This window comes from Asparagus officinalis, chromosome 3, assembly GCF_001876935.1.
Source record: "Asparagus officinalis chromosome 3, Aspof.V1, whole genome shotgun sequence".
NCBI lineage: Eukaryota > Viridiplantae > Streptophyta > Magnoliopsida > Asparagales > Asparagaceae > Asparagus > Asparagus officinalis.
The window spans coordinates 43,804,558-43,826,353 of NC_033796.1; the positions used below are offsets into that span (position 1 = coordinate 43,804,558).

Sequence of the window (21,796 nt, forward strand, 5' to 3'; positions counted from 1 at the left end):
CTGTATTGGTAGACCATAACCAAGGATAGAGAAGGGAAGGGAAAGAGAGATCACCAATTTTGAGAGAGAGAAAAAGAGGAGTGGAAGATAATGTCAGTTAATGTTCAGGTTCTTTCCAGTTGAGTTCGGTTATATTAGGTAAGAATTTAGCTTTTGAAGTTGAAAAAAGTATAGGTATTTGTGTTATCGAATATACAGGTGCATAAACCATATAGAAAAATTATGTACCTTGTTCGCACAATTAGAGATTGCAGCCCTCATTTGTGATGGTGACACCCACATGCTTTTCTGCTTGAAATTATTGTTTTTTAATGATGTTAACTCATCTCATGTAGGAATGGTCACTACCACAAAAGGAGCAACAACCTGTGATGATTGAGGCTCCTGTTGAAGCAGCTGAGGAGGAGCCTGCTGAGATTACTTCCGATGTTGCTCAGGATAAGGCTGACGAAATCCCTGCTGCAGATGAAAGTACTCCTGTTGTTGAGGAGAGTGATGAAACTGCTGAGCAAGAAGCGGCAGAATCCGAGGAAGCTACTGAACAACCAGAAATAAAGGTTAGTGTTGGCTAGATCAGTTCCCTTTTTTAGTAATCAATAGCTTTAGATATCCGGAGACAGTAAACCTTTTTTCAGTTTACCTGTTTAATAAGCATTACTTTTGATTTGTAGATTGAGACAGCGCCAGCAGATTTTCGTTTCCCAACTACAAATCAAACAAGGCATTGTTTTACTCGCTATATTGAGTACCATAGGTATTGTTCAGCTATGATGTTGAGTTTATAAATTTCATTTTCCTTTTCAATCCAAGGATTGTTTTATTATTTTTATGGTAATCTATTTGCTGTATAGCTTAATATTTATTTCCTTCTAATGGCTGAGCGGCGGCTGATTACAGATGCATAGCTGCTAAAGGGGAAGATGCTCCTGAGTGCAATAAGTTTGCAAAATATTATCGTGCACTTTGCCCTGGTGAATGGGTACTGACTATTTCCTTCTATCTTCATTTACTTGCAATGTCAGATGACTAGTTTTAATTTAATTTTTCCATTGATTTCACAGAGTATGCACTGCACTTTAAAATGATTTTTGTGGTATCTGTACTATGATTTGTGTCCAAATTTGTATGAATAGATCTGGTTCATAGGAATATCCAGATATGTGGTTCATATTTGAGGAACTAGATTCTCATGTGAGTGTGGAAAGATATAGGGTGCTTATTGTTTTGTTAGACACCTACAGAAGAGCCAAGTTCCATTTAGTTTACACCAGCCTTTGAGGCGCACACATCCAAGTAACGCACTCGTGCACATGCACACACACACACGCGCGCACACACGCACACACATATGCGCACACACGTGAGTAACGCAGGTACTCAAGTACGCATGCAGACACACGCACACTGAAAAAAGCTTCTCTATCACTTAGGCACAAACGAAGTGTGCACTTTGAGCCCCATGGAGCGCTTCTCTTTGAAGCACATACTTCAGATTTGATTGGATGGTAAAGAAAGAATTTTAACTAAGTAACTAAAATGCCCCCATCTATTCATTTTTCTCTTTGTTAGTCTCAAGTATTTCCCTTTTTTATTGAAATTAAGAAATAAAAGCAATTATCTTATCTAATCCTACCATAGGTCTTCATCGTTTGTGTTATCCTAGATGACATCTTTTCTGCTAATTCAACTTGTTTTCTATCAATTCTGTATTTTAGGTTGAGTTCTTGTTTCACTATGGTGGCGTTTGGTTGTTTGCAACTAGAGTTGCAATGCAAGTGTCACTTGCATGCAACTGAGACGTTGCAACTCTTCTTACATGCAACTACAGTTGCAATTGTTTGGTTTAAAATTTAAATTTTATAACTTATAGTTGCAGTTGTTTGATTATGCTTATAACTTAACATATGCAACTCATAAAATATTTTTAAAAAATAATATTTTTTAAAAAGTAATATATTTTTAAAAACTAATATATTTTAAAAAAATAATATAATTTTAAAAAATAATATAATTTTAAAAAATAATATATTTTTTAAAAAGAAATATAATATTTTAAAAATAATATAATATATCATTTAAAATATATATTATTTTTAGAAAATTATATTATTTTAAAAATATATTGTTCAAAAAATATATTATTTTAAATATATATTATTTTAGAAAAATTATATTATTTTAGAAATTATATATTATTTTAAAAAATATATTATTTTAAAAAAATATATATTATTTTAAAAAATATATTATTTTAGAAATTATATATTATTTTAAAAAAATATATATTATTTTAAAAAATATATTATTTTAGAAAATTATATTTTAGAAAGTTATATTATTTAAAAAATATATTATTCAAAAAATATATTATTTTAGAAAAATAATAGTATTCCTGGAAAATTTTATTTTTCAAAAAATATATTATTTTAGAAAAATATATTATTTTAGAAAAAATATATTATTCAAAAAATATATTATTTTAAAAATATATTATTTTTAAAAAAAATTATTTTAAAAAATAATATATTATTTTAAAGATAATATATTACTTTTAAAACTAACATATTATTTTGAAGAAATTATTATAATAATAATTATTTTAAAAGATTAATGTTGTTTTTTTTTAAAAACGTTTTTGAAGAAATTATTATAATAAGAATTATTTAAAAGATTATTTTAAACCTTTAATGAATTTATTTTTGAAATATTAAGTAATGATTTTGATTTTAATAAATTTAGGTCAGTTGCAACTAAGTTGCAACTATGACTTGCGGTCATTTTTGACGTAAGTCATATGTTGCAACTAAGGGTTGTTTTGCAACTGTGGTTGCAACTGTAACTGTGAGTTGCAGCAAAACAAACAAATGCAACTAGTCAAATTGAACCTAGTTGCATGCAACTGGAGTTGCAACCACTCCAGTTGCAGCCTACCAAACAGCCTATGTAGGTGGATGGGTTGTATATTCATATCTAGTTATCTATCTTTTCTCTATTTTGTGCTTTGTGCACATTTTCTTGTTCGTTTTTTTTCATCGAATCTTGAATTGAGGCAACAATTGGGTCAGTTTTTCAATAAGAAATTGCAACTTTAGGCCATGTGTTGTCAAATATGTAAATGTGACTAATGAGATATTTGTCTTGTATATGTAGCTTTATTTTAAATTATTTGCACTTATACTTAGCATATTTCGTTCTCATTTACCGTCCACGACCTGAATGTGTCTATTTGTAGATTATTATACCACTATTTATTATATGTGTATTATTATAAATTTAAAATTAAAATATAATTAATTAATGAGGGTTACGCCTCATGCCTTGAAACTTACGCCTTCATGAAAAAGTCCATCGCTTTGCCTTGCACTTATGCCTTTTTAAACGTAGTTATGTATATATATATTACGTATATGCATACATGTACATATACATATGTGCATATATACTTATATATACATACACATAGGCACATGTGCACACCCACACATCCCAACACGCACACACGAGATTTGCTAAATGAGCTGCCAAGAGATAGACTTGTTGTGAGACCCACCATTCTTGCAGCTTGTTAAATCAGAGATGATGGACCTCACTTACTACATCTTTGTAGCTTATTTTGTTAAATGATGTGTCAGCTCATGTCCAATATGCCCTATAGACGCATTTTTTGACATTACTAATTACTTCTAAAAGATCCATGCAACTTTGGATGGTGAGTTCATAATGTTATTAGGAACCTTCTAGAACTATACCAGATAGTCTCGCAATTTTCTTATACTGTGGGAACAATAATCCAGAAGCTACGTCACCATCTTCAACATGCCCTTAACAAGATTTCTGGCAGACATACAACACCCACCATATATACTAGCAAAAAATCTGAATTTCTCGCGTCTGTGTTTCAGCGAAGCAAATAGCTTTGATTGGTTCTTCTCATACATTTTATTAATAGCCAACTGTAACCAAATCCTCTGAATGCTTCTGGATTTCATGCATGCAATACTATTAAGCTGTGTATACTGTATACTTTAACATGCGTGTCAGTGAAATTTAAATGTTTCTTTCATTGGTCCACTCTTTATGCGTGAAGATTCAAATACATGAAGGATATTAAGATTTAGATTTGGTACCTCAGTATTGGAAGGAAAAAAAAGGGTTTCTAGGCAGATGCCTTGAGGGCGCTGAGTGCTATGCGCTTTACTTTGGCAGTTCAAAAAAAAAAACTTACTAACAAACAAAAAAAAGGAGGAAAGAATGAGCACTTAAATCTGCCTGGTATTTTTTAGAACAGTGACGTGTCTCAATATGCAATTAGTAATTAATTGTTTTAAGTATGTGTTCAAGAATATTTGGGAAGCGTTTGAGAAGAGTGAAGAAGTTTTTGAGTTCATAAATATTACAAAATTGAGAGAACATGTTTGCAAAGAATCTGATATGTTCAAGAAGTTACCAACAAGTACTGGTGTTCAACATGTGTGTCCAACACGGGTAACAACAGTGGTAGAAATGTCCTTAATACATAGGTTACCTGTATTTCGCTTCACAAAAACAGACTATGCACCTTCTAGTGATCTATGAACTGATCCTGTTACCTCATTAAGTAGAGCCCTGAGCAGAAGCATGGTCGAATTGCCACAGACAAAATATCTGCTGTCTACTTTCTTCATAAGAATGTTAGTGGCTTCTTAATTCTTGTTGCAGTTGCGCATTGCCAGCTTGAATAATCTTCTATCCATTTAACTTTTATGCTTCGTCTCTTGCTCGAAAATTTGCAATTGCTCTCCTCACCCCTTAATCGAAGAGGAAACCAAAGAGAAGAACAGCGCTAACTGTTTGCCTTCATTGAAGAGGAAGCCTAAGAGAAGAACGGCGCTAACTTCATTGACGACAATAATTGTCCCTGTTAATTTTGTTATATTTTCCGTGCCTTTTGAGTGAAAAGAATTTGTTCAATGTGTGCAGGTAGACAGATGGAACGAGCAAAGAGAAAATGGAACCTTCCCTGGTCCTCTGTAGATGACCGACCACACTGTCATGAGTATAACAGTTGTCTCATTTTCAGGGCGATGGAATTTTATTATGCTGTTTAGAATAGAGAGGCTTCAGAGGCATCTTTCTTCGCGGGGGAAAAAAAAAGATCTAATAAAAGGCTTTTGACCTGTACCAAGTCTTTAAAAAAGGGTTCTTGAATACTTGTGAAACTAACTGGAGTCTGATTTCTTACAGTTTCTGCGGCATTGAGATGTTTCATTTAACATCTTCAGGTTTGGGGAGTTTTTCTTAAATAAGTACATATTTTTGTCTTTTAATCGCTACTTGTTTAGCATGCATGTGTTGGAATAGAAAGCGTTCGGTTATCCTGTACTTGCGCGTATGCAAGAACCTCAGCTTGTCACATAAAACAAAAATAGATTTTGCTACAATAACCTTACAACCTCTTGATGATAGATGGACCAGCTTTGCTTAACAAACAGATTGATCAATGTGAAGACTAACTGATGTATCACGCATGTTTCTTCGTGGAACTGCATCTGCCATACAAAATTATTAAGACGTAATAAACCAAAGAAATTTAAAATGAGACGACATCAGCAGGAAAAAACCCGTCAAGCGTCTTGTTAAAAGAATTACGACACCACAAATATTAAGCTAGCAACCTCCACGGTACTCTCTTATGAAATTATTGTGATGATCATCATAAGCCACAGAAGTCATCGGTTGCGTAGCGACCAGGTAATTAGCTCCGAGCATCCTTTGTCGCATGCAGCCGCACAGTCGTCGCGGCTGGCCCGGGATCGTCATGCATTGGTCCCTCATGCACGGGCAGAAGCAATCTTCGCTCTGAGCATCCACGGTCACAGCGACAGCCACCACGACGGTGATCAGGAACAGTGCACGAATCTTGGTGCTGCCCATGATCTCTTGTGCTCTCTATTTTTGAAGGGATTTTTATTTTCTTTATTCTTTAATTTTTTTTGGTTCTTTGTTTTCTGGAACAAGGGTTTAATAGGAGAGGGAATTTATATAGGTTTTTTTTTAAAAGGAGATGCACGTCGGTTGGGGATTTGATTTTGTGTGGTGGACCGATGTGGGACCCGCAATTTAGGGGGGGGCCTTGGCCGTTCTTTGAAGATTTGTGGTCCGCGTGGATGGTCAACGGTCAATTATAAGCGGTGAACGCTACCCAAGCAACGCATTTTGTGACTAGGCTACTTCATTCGGGACATAGCTTTTTTGTTTTGTGCTATTTTAGACATTGGGACATAGCTTTTTTGTTTTGTGCTATTTTAGACATTATGATCTCAGTCTCTGCTTTATATCATAGAAACAAAGAGATGAACATGTTTTCGTCTCGGTTACTCAACTCTTCATAGCATTGTTAGGTCGTGCCTAAGCGAAGACATAAGGCCCCAAGGCGGCATAATTGTTAGATATTGGGCCAAAGTCGAACTTAGAAAGTATGTCACTAGATGGGCATGCTTATACCGTTGAGATCAAATTTAATCTAAGATGAAAATTTCTTAAGGATGATCTATCGACAAGATGTGATATTATTCTCCGCATTATTTACGGTTGTACTTCAGTATATTTATTTCTGATGTACTCCTAAAGAAAAAAAATGTATAATTGTTTGGATCTGACCCATGTCGTGATATATTTGGGCTTAGGTCTGACGAAATGTCAAGACGGAATCATCCTTTTAAGTATAGGAGAGTAGATATGATTTCTATATCAAATATATTAAAACTTGGATCTTTGTTTAAATATAGAGAAGTAAATAGGATTTCTAATGTTATGTATATAATAATTAAATTAAATGTATTAAAACTTAGAGGGAGACAATTTTAAAATGCAGTGCTTAAAAAAATAGGGGGCCGTATTTTGCACGGGATGCACACCAGTACTGTAGAGAAAAGGGAGAAGAAATAAACTAGTACCCAGTTGTTCTCAGGTAAGGTCATGATCTACTCCACATAATACTAGCCAACAAGGTTATGAAGAGAACGATAGATCATGATGATCACGAACGACTTTTTCGATTATGTGATGCGTCTCTATTTCTCCTTTACAGCTACTTTGTTTATTACTGGTTATGTTCACCTTGTGATCAATAATTGTTCTCAATAATAGAGCATTATCATCACTTTCTATTTTCGAACATATGATCTACATCAAATGAGAACATTCTTGCATGAACACTGGCATCTTGCCCTATTTGCTTACTCAATCAAGCCTACCCTTGCCAAAAAAAAAAAAAGGAAAATACAATTAAATATCACCCTTTCTTGCTTTTATTTCCTTGGGTGAAATAAGCAAAGCCCACTTTGTATACTTTTCTTGTTGTCTTCTTATCTATCCATCCATATTGTGCATCTAATGCTCTTCCCTTGAAGTAGTAGGTCAAAAGCTTTGTTTATGTCCTTAAAATCAACTTGATGTGTGATAAACTCGTCTAAATTTAACTCCTGTCCAAATAAGAAAAAACACTAAGATAATAAGAATATAACCAATAATGTGCGTAACAATTTCATATAGTAAGGATTGTAAATTACGATTGTAACCTTATTAAGATACTGTTGTGCGAGAATTGGGATATCTGTCTTGGCTTTGATTCCTCCAAATAGTGACCCCGTGATGCTTCTACCATACAAGAGCTCCGGGGACTTTATGGACAGAGGCGCACCATGCAGCTCCACACCAAGGACTACAGTTTTGCCCCACCCCTAACCAAAGATAATATAAACCAAAATAATCTTCTTATGTACAATTTATACTAGTACCGATCATGAGGGGAAAAAGGGATTCGGATCCTCTCCACTAAAAAAAAAAATAGTGGAGGGACCACTACATAATCACAGCCATTGATTATCTAGTTGATGGTTATGATTTAGGGACCACTACATAATCACAGCCATTGATTATCTAGTTGATGGTTATGATTTTTTTTAGTGCAAATTAGGAATGAGTGCAATACACGAGCCATTGATTATCTAGTTGATGGTTATGATTTTTTTTAGTGCAAATTAGGAATGAGTGCAATACACGGAGGTATGGTAAATGTTAGATTTAAATTGTATTTTAACCGCCTACTAAATAATCAACGCTTGAGATTAAAAGTAGTGGTCTATCCACTACTTTTTTATAATGGAGAGGATCCAAATCCGGGAAAAAGAGATCACAACTGGGGAGAATTTCAGTACTGAACCCCCAAAAAGTTTGCTCCACTTCGAGTTAACCCCAAACAAATTTGAAAATGTCACTTAAATTTGAAAGCGTTTCGTATTTTTTCGAATCTATTTTCAGATAACCGCCTACTCTTTGGAGATTATCTGAAAAAGTTTTAAGAGTTAAGTGATATTTTTAAACTTTTTTTCACAACCAAAAAAAAAAAAAAAAACAGAAGAAAGAAAACTATTGCAGTAGTGTTGAATAATCATTTTCTTAGGTTGTGACGCTCCATTACCTAAAGTTGAATGTGATACGTGAAAGGTACAACAATCTCATTAAATAAAAAAAAATGATTATGATTTAGAGAACAAGAGATTGGATTACCTTTCGGGAACTAGAAAATGCCTCGCTCATCAAGGACGCTAAGCCAATGCACTCGAAGCAATAATCTGCGCCCCCATTGGTCATCTCAACTATCACCTGTTTGAGATTTCCAAGCGTGAGAGCAAAAATGAGATATATAATACCTCTAGCTCTTCATTTTTATACTAACTGGAAAAAAAAAAAAAACTACTTCATTTTCGTGCTGCAAAAGCTCAAACCTCGCTTACGGACTTTTCTCCAATATCCTTTGGGTTAATGAAATCAGTGAGCCCAAACTTTTTCCCTGCAAAAATCAAGGAAAAGAACACGATATGAGAAAAAGAAGATTTTTGATCAAAACATGCCCTCTTTTTCTTAGCAAAAATAAGGCAAGGTTTACTATTCAAAATATATGAAAGCGTATTAAAAACCGGATAATACAAAGCAATGTAACTGACATGCATATCAAAATTTCTAATTAAGCTTTCAAAAATAGTGCATTTTTTCACGTTCCTATGGTATACTTATCTGCATATCTTGCACCTCATCTTGAATTTTCAAATAACTAACATTTAGCATTTACAAATCATTAGCCTACTTTTATTTAGCCCATTTGAATTTAGTAGCACATTTTCATTTAGATAAACTAGTAAAGTGCACGTGCGTTGAACGTGGGTATACTTGTTCAGTATTAAAAAAAATTTATGTGGACCATAAAATGATGAAGTGAATCGATGATTTAGATTTTACTAATATTCATGTAATTAAGATGGTTTAAATTTTACCAATATTTATGAAACCTGCATAAAGGACGTAATAAGATATTTATGTGTTAGGATTCTTAGATAATTAGATTGGTCAATAGCTGGAAAACCTAAACTTATAGGGTAATGAGACAAAAAAGGAACCAATTCATATCATGTTTTAAATTTAATTACCTTATCAAAGTTTATATTAATCATCAGCATTTAAAGCTGAAACAAAACATACAGACATAGAGGGTCAAATTTACTAAGTAGCAGATATCTGACGTGGATTAATTGAGTGAAAAAATTATAACCATATGCATGAACAAACTTATTCTGTAAACACAATAGCAATATTAAACGATGATCTAATATTAGAGATGAGAGACACATCTTTGCTCAATTTACACTAAGGTTCAAGCTATTTAAGGAAATGTTAATCAAGAAGAGCTTTCCCAAATAAATTTTTTAAACTTAAAACTAAAATTGACATGTTTGAATAATGGAGATATATCATGCGAATGGACTTGTCACTTGTTGAAGTTTCGTGATATTACAAGAGAGATTGATTATGCTATTCATATGCATTTTATCAATCTCTAGTTCACAAGTTGGCATTGAGTCATTGCAATAGCATTTCCATAGAAATCTATTTCATCTTTAATGTCATCCAAAGCACTTTGTTTCTCAGAAATAGAAGTAAGATGGTTGGAAGGAGAGGAAAAGAGAAATAAATAAAAACATTGTAACATATAAAATGAGTAATTAATTAGAAGGTAAAAAAGCCAAAGCTTAAGAAGATATCACTTTACTAATTAGGATTTATTTATAATAAAAATATAACATTTATTTTGGATGCATGTAAATATGATGGTTGTAGTATTTATTTAATCTTTTTTCTGAAATCATGGTAAGAAAGTTTATTTTGTACTTTTCACTGTAACATCAAAAGGATAATGCAATTAGCCTAATGCATTCCTAATCATGCCCCTACTTCATGATATTAACATCACAAATTTTTTGATACAATGTATTTTAAAATTATACCGTGAAGTACGTTTAGGGGGTTGAATTTTAAAAATATTTAATCTAATGAGATTTTAAGATACATTTGTTCATTTTAGTCTTTTTATAATACATTTTGAAATTTGAGTGATCCCAATGTCTCCAAAAAAAAACTAATTTTCAAATTGCTTGTTCCAATTTAAACCGTACCAAATTGATTAATTTCTAATAATCAAGTTTCAAAATATATTTTCAAAATTCTAGTTGAATTATAGAGGAACATCTCATGCTAACACGTGCTTGAGCAAATTTAATCCTCGAAAAAAAGTCGACATCTTGTGCTCTGTTAAATTTTCTATTCTAATCCAAGTAGAGTTCTAGTTGAGCTTTTCTTTTGTAATTGTATGATTTTGACTTAGTATGTATTATGGTGAGTGAAAGAAAATGTATGAGCTAATTTACACTCAATAGATGAAAAAGAAGTTCAAAAAAATAAAAAAGGTTGTTTGTTAGTTAATTAGGTTCATAGTTTATGCATTGATTCAAATTGAATTTTAAAAGTGTAGACTCTACATCTTGTTATTATAATTATTTAATTAACTTTGTCTTATACTATTTTGTGACTGATTGGGAAGAAATTCATAGTCTTGAACTGAAATTTTAGACTCATTAGCAGCCGGTGCTCAAAAGATCCTAAGCAATAAAGAATGAAGCACATCATCCTCTAATCTTACATTAGGTAGTTTCTACAAAACTATAGTCCTCCCATGATTTAAACTTCGATGTCCCTCCGAATACAGTCGTTTCACCTTCTTAGATAGAAGAGTCGTAAGCTCCGCGACATGTAACTAAGGTAGACCAAAAAGTGAACATTGACATTCTAAAATTCTAAATATAGACATAACCATTTGTATGTAGTATTAGATTATAAACTATTGATAATGATTTTATTCTTGACCAAATATTTTTAGGGAGAGTAGGATGTGCATTTAATAAAGAGTTATGGATAATTATTTAAGGATTAATTATAACAAATGCTATACTTGCAAATTATCAAAATTTAATAGGGTAAAATAGGAAATTAAAAGTTTTGATATGGGTATTCTTTTTTATAAGTAGTATATTTTTAATAGATATTTATTGTCCGTCATATTAAGATTTTTTTTCCATCATCGTGCATATACTCAAATTTAGACCTAGTCCTAATTTGATCTTTATGAATTATGATGTCTATATACATAGGTAGAAGATAATCATCCAATAATTGATAAAGAGAAAGAGAATGCCTACCCATTTCAAACTTGGCCGGGTTCAAATCAACACCTATGATCTTAGCTGCTCCATGAATCCTTGCCCCTTCTGCCACCTGCAGAGAAACAAATATAACAAAATTTTAGTGGAGTATGCATTATATTTGTAAAAGTGTAAGCAATACCTTTTTGTGTGTGATTGGCACATTTCTTTTGGTCGAAATCTTCATCTTTCTCTTTTCTTTTCTCTTTTTATTCCTTATTCTACTAAAATAAAATGCATGTGCGTTTTATTTATCCCTTAGCATGCTCAATGATGTAGGCGTACAAAAATTATGCTATTTGCTCTTTCTTTTCTCATTCATAATTATATAATCATATTGTCAAAGGCCCTCTTTTCCCATAAAAAATAGTACAATAGTAAATTAAAGATGATATTCAAAAGTGTGCCTCAATTATTGGGTTCCTTGCACCCTCGTAGATATATTCATTATAGGACACTTCAAGTTAGTTAGTCAGTAGTCAATGATGAAAAGACATATATAATTGAAAATTTCTAAGGGTGAAAGCAATTTTCTTTTTGTTTTTAGTAAGTATATATCAACCTTAAAATCATTCAAGAATGAAGAGTGCCCAACAAAATAAAGTAGCACATGCAAGAATCTAGAAAAAGACGATATAATTCAAATGAGGCGAAAAACAACATGTTGGTACCAGGGTGTAAAGGGAGAAAAAAAAGAATTTAGGATATTGTATGTTTAATAATTTAGCTCTTGTTAGGATCAAACTAGTGAAACATTACTCCCCACACCAAACCACGAACATGAAAGTTGAAAAATAAGGCACGCACTAGTGTAATTGATAAGCAGCCTATGAATAGTACTCTAATGTCCCAAGTTCAGTTCTCTTGAGGAGCACCCATAGGAATTTGGTTTTCTAAAATACATGAGGCCGTGCATTGAGGGATGCCCCTTAGATACTCATGGGATTTGATACCCATAGTCCAAAGGATCATCGAGAAGATCTCTTAGCAAAAAAAAAAAAGCACTAGCTATTGCCAATGGACAACAACTCCACACCACGGTGTATCCAGCTGTTACGTGGGACGGTAGTGGATCATTGGATTATATAATTTTTAAAGATATTGTAAATGTTCTTTAAGGCTGAATTTCAAAAACTTACATCATGTGTATTGGCCTTTATTTAAAGAGAACTAATTTCCGTTGTTCTTTAAGCAATATATATTGAATTTTATGATTTTTGAATATGATACCTAGCCTGCAAATAATTACGATGAATTAGATTTAATACAGGGAAAGAACAATGGAGTTCACACGACGCAACGTAAGCAGGTTTAATATTAGTAATTACCGCAAGACCAACAGCCCCAAGACCAAAGATGGCGACGGTGGACCCTTTCTCCACGGCAGCAACCTTCCAAGCTGCTCCAACACCTGTAATTTTCCAAATTATATAATAAACTAATATACAAGTTTATATGAGTATAACAGTAGGAATATAAAACCTTTTCACTCTTCTTCTTTTTCATTTATTTATGTATTTATTTATTTATTATTTAATTTATTACTCTTTTTTTTTTGGGGTGAGAGGCCATGTCACAACTTCATGGGTTAGGGGTTCAAACTCAGAAAGGCCCTTGTGGTTTGCGCTGTAAATCTATTAAGCCCCCAGACTATTATTTGGATCTATTAAGCCCCTATGCTAGCTTTTTATTTTGAATCTATTTAGCCCCTATGGTGTTTCTCCATAACTAAAGAAATAGTATTTTTGTCTTATTGAATCTACTTTTTAGTTATGGAGAAACACCATAGGGGCTAAATAGATTCAAAATAAAAAGTATAGGGGCTTAATAGATCCAAATAATAGTCTGGGGGCTTAATAGATTTATGGCGCAAACCATAGGGTTCTTTCTGAGTTTGAACTCTAACTTCATTCATTATATTAAGCAAATCAATAGATTTGTTACAAGTCAACTAAGCAGCACTTAAATCCAAAGCAACGCCGCAAAGCAGGCCAGCGACTTGGTTATAACAAGTCCTCATATAATTGATGAGTTGCAGATATTTACCGGTAGAAACACCGCAACTGAGCAGGCAAGCCAGCTCCGGGGGCAAGCGGGGGTCCACCTTGGTCACGTGCACCACGTCCACCACGGTGTACTCGACGAAGCTCGACACGCAGAGGCAATTGTGAATCTCCTCCCCGTTCAAGCCCTTGAATCTGTTGGTCCCGTCACGTGGCATCCCCTTGAATCTGAACGGGAGCAGGGAGCAGATGTTGCTCCTCTCCGATCTGCAGTCGACGCACCGCCCGCAGTGCGCTAGAAACGTGGGGACCACCGTGTCGCCCGCCCGGATGTCCTCCACGTGCTCCCCCACGCTCTCCACCGTTCTGTTAACAGCCGTCGGATTAAGATCGTATATATGGTGGAGTAGATTAACTAAATTGCTCAACCTAATTAAAAAGTGATTAACTAAAATTTGATCCGGGCATCCCATCGAAACCTTGTACGTACAACGCAAATACTACAGTCTAAGTCATGCAGAGGGCAATTTCGATAGGATTCGTGCTTAGAAAAATACTAATTAAGTATCATGTAATATTGTCGGGAAAACGATAGAAATAGAATACCTCCATGTTTTTGCCATATGTAGGGGTCGAAAAGTAGCACATCTTTCAATTGTTTATATCATCAATTTGCAATTCTTTAATCTTTATAGACTTTTGTGATCAGTAGTTTAAAAGAGCAGGAACTAACTTTTTTTTTTCCAGCATATTAGTTAATTAGTTATTTGTTTGTTGAAGGAAATAGTTTAATCACGTGGGCGCAATTTGCCTTGCGGTACTGTATATATCACTTAAAAATGGGACACAAGACAGCACCAACTTTTGGAGCGTCTCCGCTAACACAGCTCACACGAAAGAGGGCAGGTAACGCAATCTCAAAAGTCTCGTGTAGATCCAAAAATGAACCAGGCAAGTAATAATTAGAGAATATCTAAACTGTCCGCTGACAAGAAATTAAGTAAAGCCAGAGGTGTGAACAGTTTGACCGAACTTAATTTGTCACAAACCTGAAAAATATGAGGTGGTAATAAAGTAAGTATAGCAAATTGGGTTGATTAATTTGCTTATATACCCTTTGTACTTGTACCACGAGAGCGTCAGTTGTTTATATCCTCTGGACTATTTATTAGCATTCATATATATATATATATATATAATATATATATATATATATATATATATATATATATATATATATATATATATAATATATATATTGAAAACTTGTGTCAATTTAAGTGGATAGGGAATAGTGTGTCCACCAAAGTTTTAACCACTCATATTGCCTAATATATATATATATATATATATATATATATATATATAATTATATAATATATATATATATTATATATATATATATATATATATATATATAGTATTCTAAAAGACGTTATCATTCGATCTCTGTGGAGAGATATGTAAGAACTATGTGACGATAAGTTATTTTACCCTCAATTTTGAATGCATAGTTTTGTTTTAAAAAAAAATAATGGCTCTTTGAAATCAATATGGTGGGGCTACTAATAAGGTAGTTTATTAGATTACAAATGGTCGTATGCACTGCAATTAGCTCTAAACAAATTCCGAAGATAATACTACACAATACTTTGTTTTCTTTTTTTCTTTTTTTCTTTTTTCTTTTGAAGGGATATAAAGAATTTCAGCAAATGAGATTTTTAGGAGTACCCGACAGCCTCATGTCCAAAAATCCTTGGAAAAATCCCAGGAAACTCCTGTAAAAAAAAAGAAGGATTAATAGAAACCACAAATAAAACCCCCAGCGGTACTAATACAAAAAAGAAAAAAAAAGGATTAATAAAAATCACAAATAAAACCTCCAGCAGTAACAATTACCGCACGGTTATCTTACCTTCATCTTCCACAAGGTGACATCGCTGTGACAGAGCGAGGTGCATATAATCTTTATCCTCACCTCCCATGCTTTGGGAGGCTCCACCTCCACCAGCCTTCTCATGGACCAGCGCCGCTTCTCCGCCACTCTGCTCACCGCCGCTGTTTATGGTCACCCCGCCAAGGGAGAGCTTAGCTTGTTAAAAAAATTAAATGACAATTATATTTCATAAAGAAAAGCGCTCGTTAGTTTACCTCTGCATCGGATGGGCTTGTTGGGGCTGCCACCGTTCTCCATTTTGAGCGGTCGTGTTCTGGTCACCGCCTCGAGCGGGGCTCCGGATGAGGATTTTATACGAACGGGGCTTGGGATAAGGATCTCTATACGAAGCTCGTACGGTGTTATCTTGTACCTGCGGATCAAGCTAATATTGTTGGTGGTCCGCAGAGCGAACGAGCCGCTGGGTGTTATCTTGTACCTGCGGATCAAGCTAATATTGTTGGTGGTCCGCAGAGCGAACGAGCCGCTGGGGCGCTCTTGGAGTGGAGCCTGACGAACGGGTCGAAACTATTATTTTGATATGGGTTAGGTCGCGGTGCGGTCACCGCTCGGTGGTGGGATTACCGTTTGCTCGATCACTGAAGGAAACGGGTGAGATTCGTTTGAGTTGTTGACTGGCCGTTAGATCCGCTAATTTCTTTTTCTCTGACTCCTCTTTTATCTCTGGAGTCTAACGAACAAGCTTCGGTGCTCCATAAAGATTAGTTGGAGCGCTGATGGCATATCTGTAAATAAATTTTTTAAAAATAGCTCTCACAATTCTAGGTAGATAGATTTGATGGTTATAAGGTGTTCCACACCCAAAATTGTAATTAACTACAACTTTAATTAGGTGAAAAGGTTATTTTAGGAAATATAATTAAAAACAGCTTCGGTGCACCGATGGCACGCACAGTAAATATGAAGCGAAATTCTCGCTCTCTAAGTGTGTAACTAAATCGTGCATGTAACCATTTTTAACTTGAAAAGTTACTATGGATTTCCACTGGCAATTTTCGTAATTAATTTTAGTAAGAGGGTTTACTAATACCTAGCTAGTAACTTTTCTTTTTTATTTCGTTTTTAATCTTCTCTCACATATCGGATCCAAAAAGTGAACCGCCATCGGGGCTCATTCACCATTGTCGCAGAACACGTAACTGACCGCCGGCCTATTTTCTCGTTCCGACGGTCACGTCAATTAATCGATCTTCAACGTCTTAATTTTATTATTGTTTGCAATTTTCTCGTCTCTAGCTAGGTATTCAATCAAATATTATCAAAACACTATACCTCAACTAGACTCAGTGATTGACTGGAAATCAAAACAAAAAATTTTAAAAGAGATGTTTGAACGCCGTCGGGGATTGAAGAGCATGGGGAAGGGAGATGAAAGAGCTGGGTTACCTGGGCATGGAGAATAGATGAGTTGAACGATAGAGATTGAAGATGATAAAATTCCACTTTTACCCTTTAATAAAAAATGGAAAAAGAAATTATTTTCGGAGCACCGAAGCAAAGCCCTTATAATAATCTGTTTATTTTTTAAAAAAAAATTACTCTTTATTTATTGTTTATTCTTGAATAATAAGTTAACTTGCAAGTGAGTTGGCTCATGAATTCATGAAGCAAAATTAAACTGAAGATCTGTATTTAATGTTTATTTAGAACAATATAGTTTCGTGAGGGAGAGAGATTTTTAGGCATTGGCTTACAGTAGGTGTTTGAGGGAGAATGAAGCTTATATAATTAGCTGCTATTGTTGTTTTTCGTTTCTGTTTTTATTATAAGCTGTTAATTTTTTTTAAATTTTCCTTTTATTTTCTCTACTTGTATATTAGGCTAAGGTGCAAGTGAATTGGTTACGCATAGAGATGTTATTCACTGCAACATAGTGTGGCATGTGACACGGATAAAATTATTTGGTTGATTATAGTTATAAATGCTTTATTTAAAAGAACAGGATTTTTAAAAAATCAGAATACTTTTATTACATCTGTTGAATTTCACTTGTCGTATTACTGAAGGCTCAGACATTTTATCTCAAACTGATAGCAAAAGGTCTGTTAGGACGTAGTCCATACAATAGCTTTTGTTTGAGTAATAACAAACTCGCATTTGCTATAAATATTTGTTTGAGATGATATAATACAGATGAAAATAGGTATACGAAGGTTACAAGGTGAAACAAAGACACAAAAATTAGCGTTTACGTTAATTTCAGCCTTGAAACCATCAATGATCTACAGTGAACCATCGATGACCAAGGTTCATCGATGGTCTTAGTGAACAATCATAGAAATTCCTCAAAGATGATTTCGAACCATCAATGGTCTACAATGAACCATCGATGGTCGCACACACCATCGATAGTGTACAGTGAATAATTGCATAATTCCAGAAACTCGAAATCAAACAATCGATGATCTATATGCAACCATCAATGGTGCTTAGGAAACCATCGATGGTCGTGAGGAACCATGGGTGGCAACGACGAATTTTAGCAAGTTTGTAGAGTTAATCACAACACATATTGAGGAGTATTTCTTAGAACTATTTTCTTTTTCCACTCCTTCAGAGGAGGTTTTGGCTGAGGTAGGTGGTGCTATCTCTTCTAAGCTTTTAGTGGATGACCTCCGGATCATTTCTGAGCCTTTTACAGGTGATGAGGTATGGGGTGCTCTTCGATCTATGGGCCCTTCTAAGGCACCCGGCCCAGATGGCTTACATGCATCCTTTTTTTAGTCTCAGTGGTCTGTTATTGGCCCAGATATTTTAGCTGCATGTTTGAAGATTCTAAATGGGGGCTCGTCTATCAAGTCTTGAAATAAAATCAATATGGTTCTCATCCCCAAAAAGGATTCACATGAGACTGTGGTAGATTTTAGACTCATTGGCTATGTAATGTGGTCTACAGGATTGTCACGAAAACCATTGCTTATAGGCTGAAGCGAGTTCTTGGCGGATTGATCGGATGCTTTTAGAGTGCATTTGTCCTGAGGAGATCAATTCGATCAGGACAACGTCATTGTTGCTTTTGATCTTATCCACACATTACAAAAAAGGAGATGGGTTAATCTGGCCATATGGAATTGAAATTAGATATGAGTAAGGCATATGATGGAGTGGAATGAGGGTTTATTGATAAGGTCCTTCAGGTCATGGGATTTAGAGGCATCTCATTTTGGACTGTACCTCTACTTCCTCACTCTCTTTCTGCTTTAATGGACAGACTGTGGGTCAGATCACTCCTACTCGTGGTCTGCGATAAGGATGCCTACTATCTCTATATTTGTTTCTTCTCTAAACGGAAGCTCTCTCAGCATTGATCATCAGACAGGAGAAAAACATGTGCATCAGAGGGTTATCTTATTTCTGATCAGGCCAATGATTTCTCACTTGTTCTTTGCAGATGACTCTTTAGTTTTTATTCAGGCTTCCCGGGATGCTGCACAGACTGTCCAGAGTACTCTGCTACTATATGATGCTGCAACCGGTCAGAAAGTTAACTTTCAGAAGTCTGCCATCACATTTAGCCCCTATGTAGATGGGGATACTAGGGCCTCTACTTTCTCTGTCTTGGGGCTTGATAAGGCCCAGTCACATGATCGGTACTTAGGTCTCCCTTTGGTGGTTGGAAGAAGTCGTCGTCAGACTTTTGCTTCAATTAGAGACTCAGTTTGGAAAAGAGTCCAAGCTTGGAGGAGGGCTCTTTTCTCAGTTGGGGGGCGAAAGGTTATAGTGAAAGCTGTTTTGCAGGTGATCCCATGCTATATGATGAGTATCTTTCGCATTCTAATTTCTTTGTGCAGGGAGATTGAGTCTATCATTATGAGATTCTGGTGGGGATCAACTTTTGGTGAGAGAAAGATTCATTGGGTTAGGTGGCAGAAGGTGTGTCGTGCAAAGTCAGAGGGTGGTCTAGGCTTTAGAGATCTATAGATGTTTAATCTGACATTGGTGGCTAAGCAGGCATGGAGAATCATTCAGGATCCTTCTTCTCTGGCTAGTAGGGTTTTGAAGAGGAAGTATTTCAGGGACTCGGACTTCCTTTCAACTGGTGTCGGCTCTGACTGCCCTTATTTATAATGGAGCATTATCTAGGGGAGAGAGCTCCTGGCTCGAGGTCTGAGATGGAGGATAGGTGATGGCCAGAGTGTCTCTATCAGTGCTGACCCATGGATCCCAAAACCCTTTTCTTTCAGGCCAATCACTTCTCCAATCGATCCTTCCAGAAGGGTGGCTGAGCTGATCTTTACTTCGGGTACTTAGAATCATGAGCTAGTTGCTACCTCCTTTTGGCAGGTAGATCGGGAGGATATTTTATTTATCCCACGCCGCCTTCTTCTATCCCTGACAGACTCATTTCGCATTATGAGGAGAAGGGGTGCTACACAGTCAAGAGTGGATACCGACTTCTTCGCCACACTATGCCTGATAATGCTTCCACCTCGGATTCTAGGGTAATAAAGTGGTGGTCCTTCATCTGGCATACGAAGATCCCATCGAAGATTATAGTGCTCTTTTGGTATCTGTTCTATGATGCTCTCCTTATCTCAGCTGGTTTATCTCACAGGGGGGTCTCTATGCCCCTAGTTGCCGCCTTTGCTCTGCTGCCTTTGAGAACGTCCTTCATATCTTCACCGTTTGCTCTTTTGCTCGTTTAGTGTGGGAGTCCTTAGATATTTAGGAAGTGATTAATGGTTTTCGAGGCACGTCTTGTAGTGATTTCCTTTTCCATCTCACCTCTGTTTGCCGTGGGGACTCTCTGGCTTTGGCTTTCACAACCATGTGGTTTATATGAGAGGAAAGGAATATGCATTCTCATGGTGGTGGTGTTAGAGAGGCCTCGGTTTTGGTGACTCAGATTCTCTGTTTTTGTGGAGGAAGGGGATAGAGTTAGAGGTCTCTCCCGTGATATTGTCACCCTTCCAAATGGCCTTCTGCTTGGTATCCCCATGCTCCTGGTTTGCTGAAGCTCAACACAGATGTTGTTGTTCTTCTGGAAGGAGATATTATTAGTTTGGGAGGTGTTATTCGGGATCACCATGGACATGTGATTGGTTGTTACTCTATGGGGATCAGGGTTCCTATGTCTGTGGATCATGCAGAGCTGTTGGCTGTTCTGGAAGGCATTCGCTTTGTTCGGCATATGAACTGGAGGATTTTAGTGGTAGAAATTGACTCTCTAAAGGTTGTCTCCTTGGTAGACTCTCCTTCTCTTTTTGCTTCCTTGGCTCCTAATGCAGATGATGTTCGCGCTGGTCTGACTATTACTGGCTACTCTAAAGTTTTTTATGTAAGGCACACTGGTAATGATGTTGCTCATTCCCTAGTTAAGTCGGTTGACTGTTTGTCTTCTTGTTTTTGGTCTGTTTTTGTTCCTTTGTTTTTTAGACAGAGTATTGTTGAGGACTTGGCTAGTTAGGTTACCCTCCCTGTCCTTTCAAAAAAAAAACAAATGGTTTTGGGTACTGTTACCACAATTGATAATGAGAGCGTCTCAAAGAAAAATATTCCAAATAATTAAGCATTACAGATGATGGATAGAGATGCCACATAGAAGAGGTTAGATACATGCCCAGGGGAGATTAATATATGCATTAGCAAAAAGGAAAGGTAAAAATGGAAACTCGTCTCTCCACCCGGAGGAATAAATAATTAATAATAATATTGAAAACTATAACCAAAGAAGCTAGCTAGGACAAGCGAACCAATCAAACCCTAACATATTTAATTTTTAATAGGCACTATACCCACTTTACATGAGCTCACCAAACCAATAGAATATCTGAGTTTTCGGGACTTAATTTTTCATTATTTTTTTCTTTTTTCCATTTTAATTTACATAGGTAGTTGAAACTTATTAGTATAGAAAATCCGATGTTCCTAGTATATCCCCGCTGTTTTATTATATCCAAGTATGAATAATACAAGACTATGAACACTTATTCAAGCCAGTCTAAGCTTAGTGATAAGAGTCATTCATATTTAAAGTCAGATTATTGACTTTCTGCAGAAAATATAATTATAAATTTCATATTAAACACCCTTAAATTATCTTATTCATCCACCGTTTGGATAAGAAAGTTCGTGTCAATGTTTTTATTTTTGTTTCATAGAATATTGTTAGTTAGAGGGTAACTCTTGATGCAATGATAAAGTTGCTGTCTTGTGACCTAGTGGTCACTGATTCGAGTCTTGAAAATAGTCTCTCTACCTGCGAAGATAAGACTGTTTATATATGGCCCTCTCCAGAGTTAGAGGTCTCTGTTTTGTGGAGG

The 21,796-nt window shown here is 35.3% G+C and overlaps 2 protein-coding genes across 2 annotated transcripts; one reads left to right on the plus strand and one right to left on the minus strand.

Annotated features, from left to right (window-relative positions):
• On the plus strand, positions 314–5,361 carry LOC109833969 (cytochrome c oxidase subunit 6b-3-like). Its single transcript, XM_020401854.1, has 4 exons — positions 314–557; positions 672–754; positions 898–979; positions 4,960–5,361. Exons 1-4 carry the CDS (start codon positions 372–374, stop codon positions 5,011–5,013), a joined length of 405 nt encoding a protein of 134 aa, XP_020257443.1. The 5' UTR covers positions 314–371; the 3' UTR covers positions 5,014–5,361.
• LOC109833970 (alcohol dehydrogenase-like 7) lies at positions 7,013–15,906 on the minus strand. The gene is made up of 10 exons (XM_020401855.1): positions 15,728–15,906; positions 15,492–15,634; positions 15,308–15,354; positions 13,620–13,942; positions 12,902–12,984; positions 11,571–11,646; positions 8,769–8,833; positions 8,551–8,646; positions 7,560–7,721; positions 7,013–7,463 (listed from the first exon to the last, which is right to left on the minus strand). The coding sequence occupies exons 1-10, from the start codon at positions 15,768–15,770 to the stop codon at positions 7,347–7,349; spliced, it is 1,155 nt and encodes a 384-aa protein (XP_020257444.1). The 5' UTR covers positions 15,771–15,906; the 3' UTR covers positions 7,013–7,346.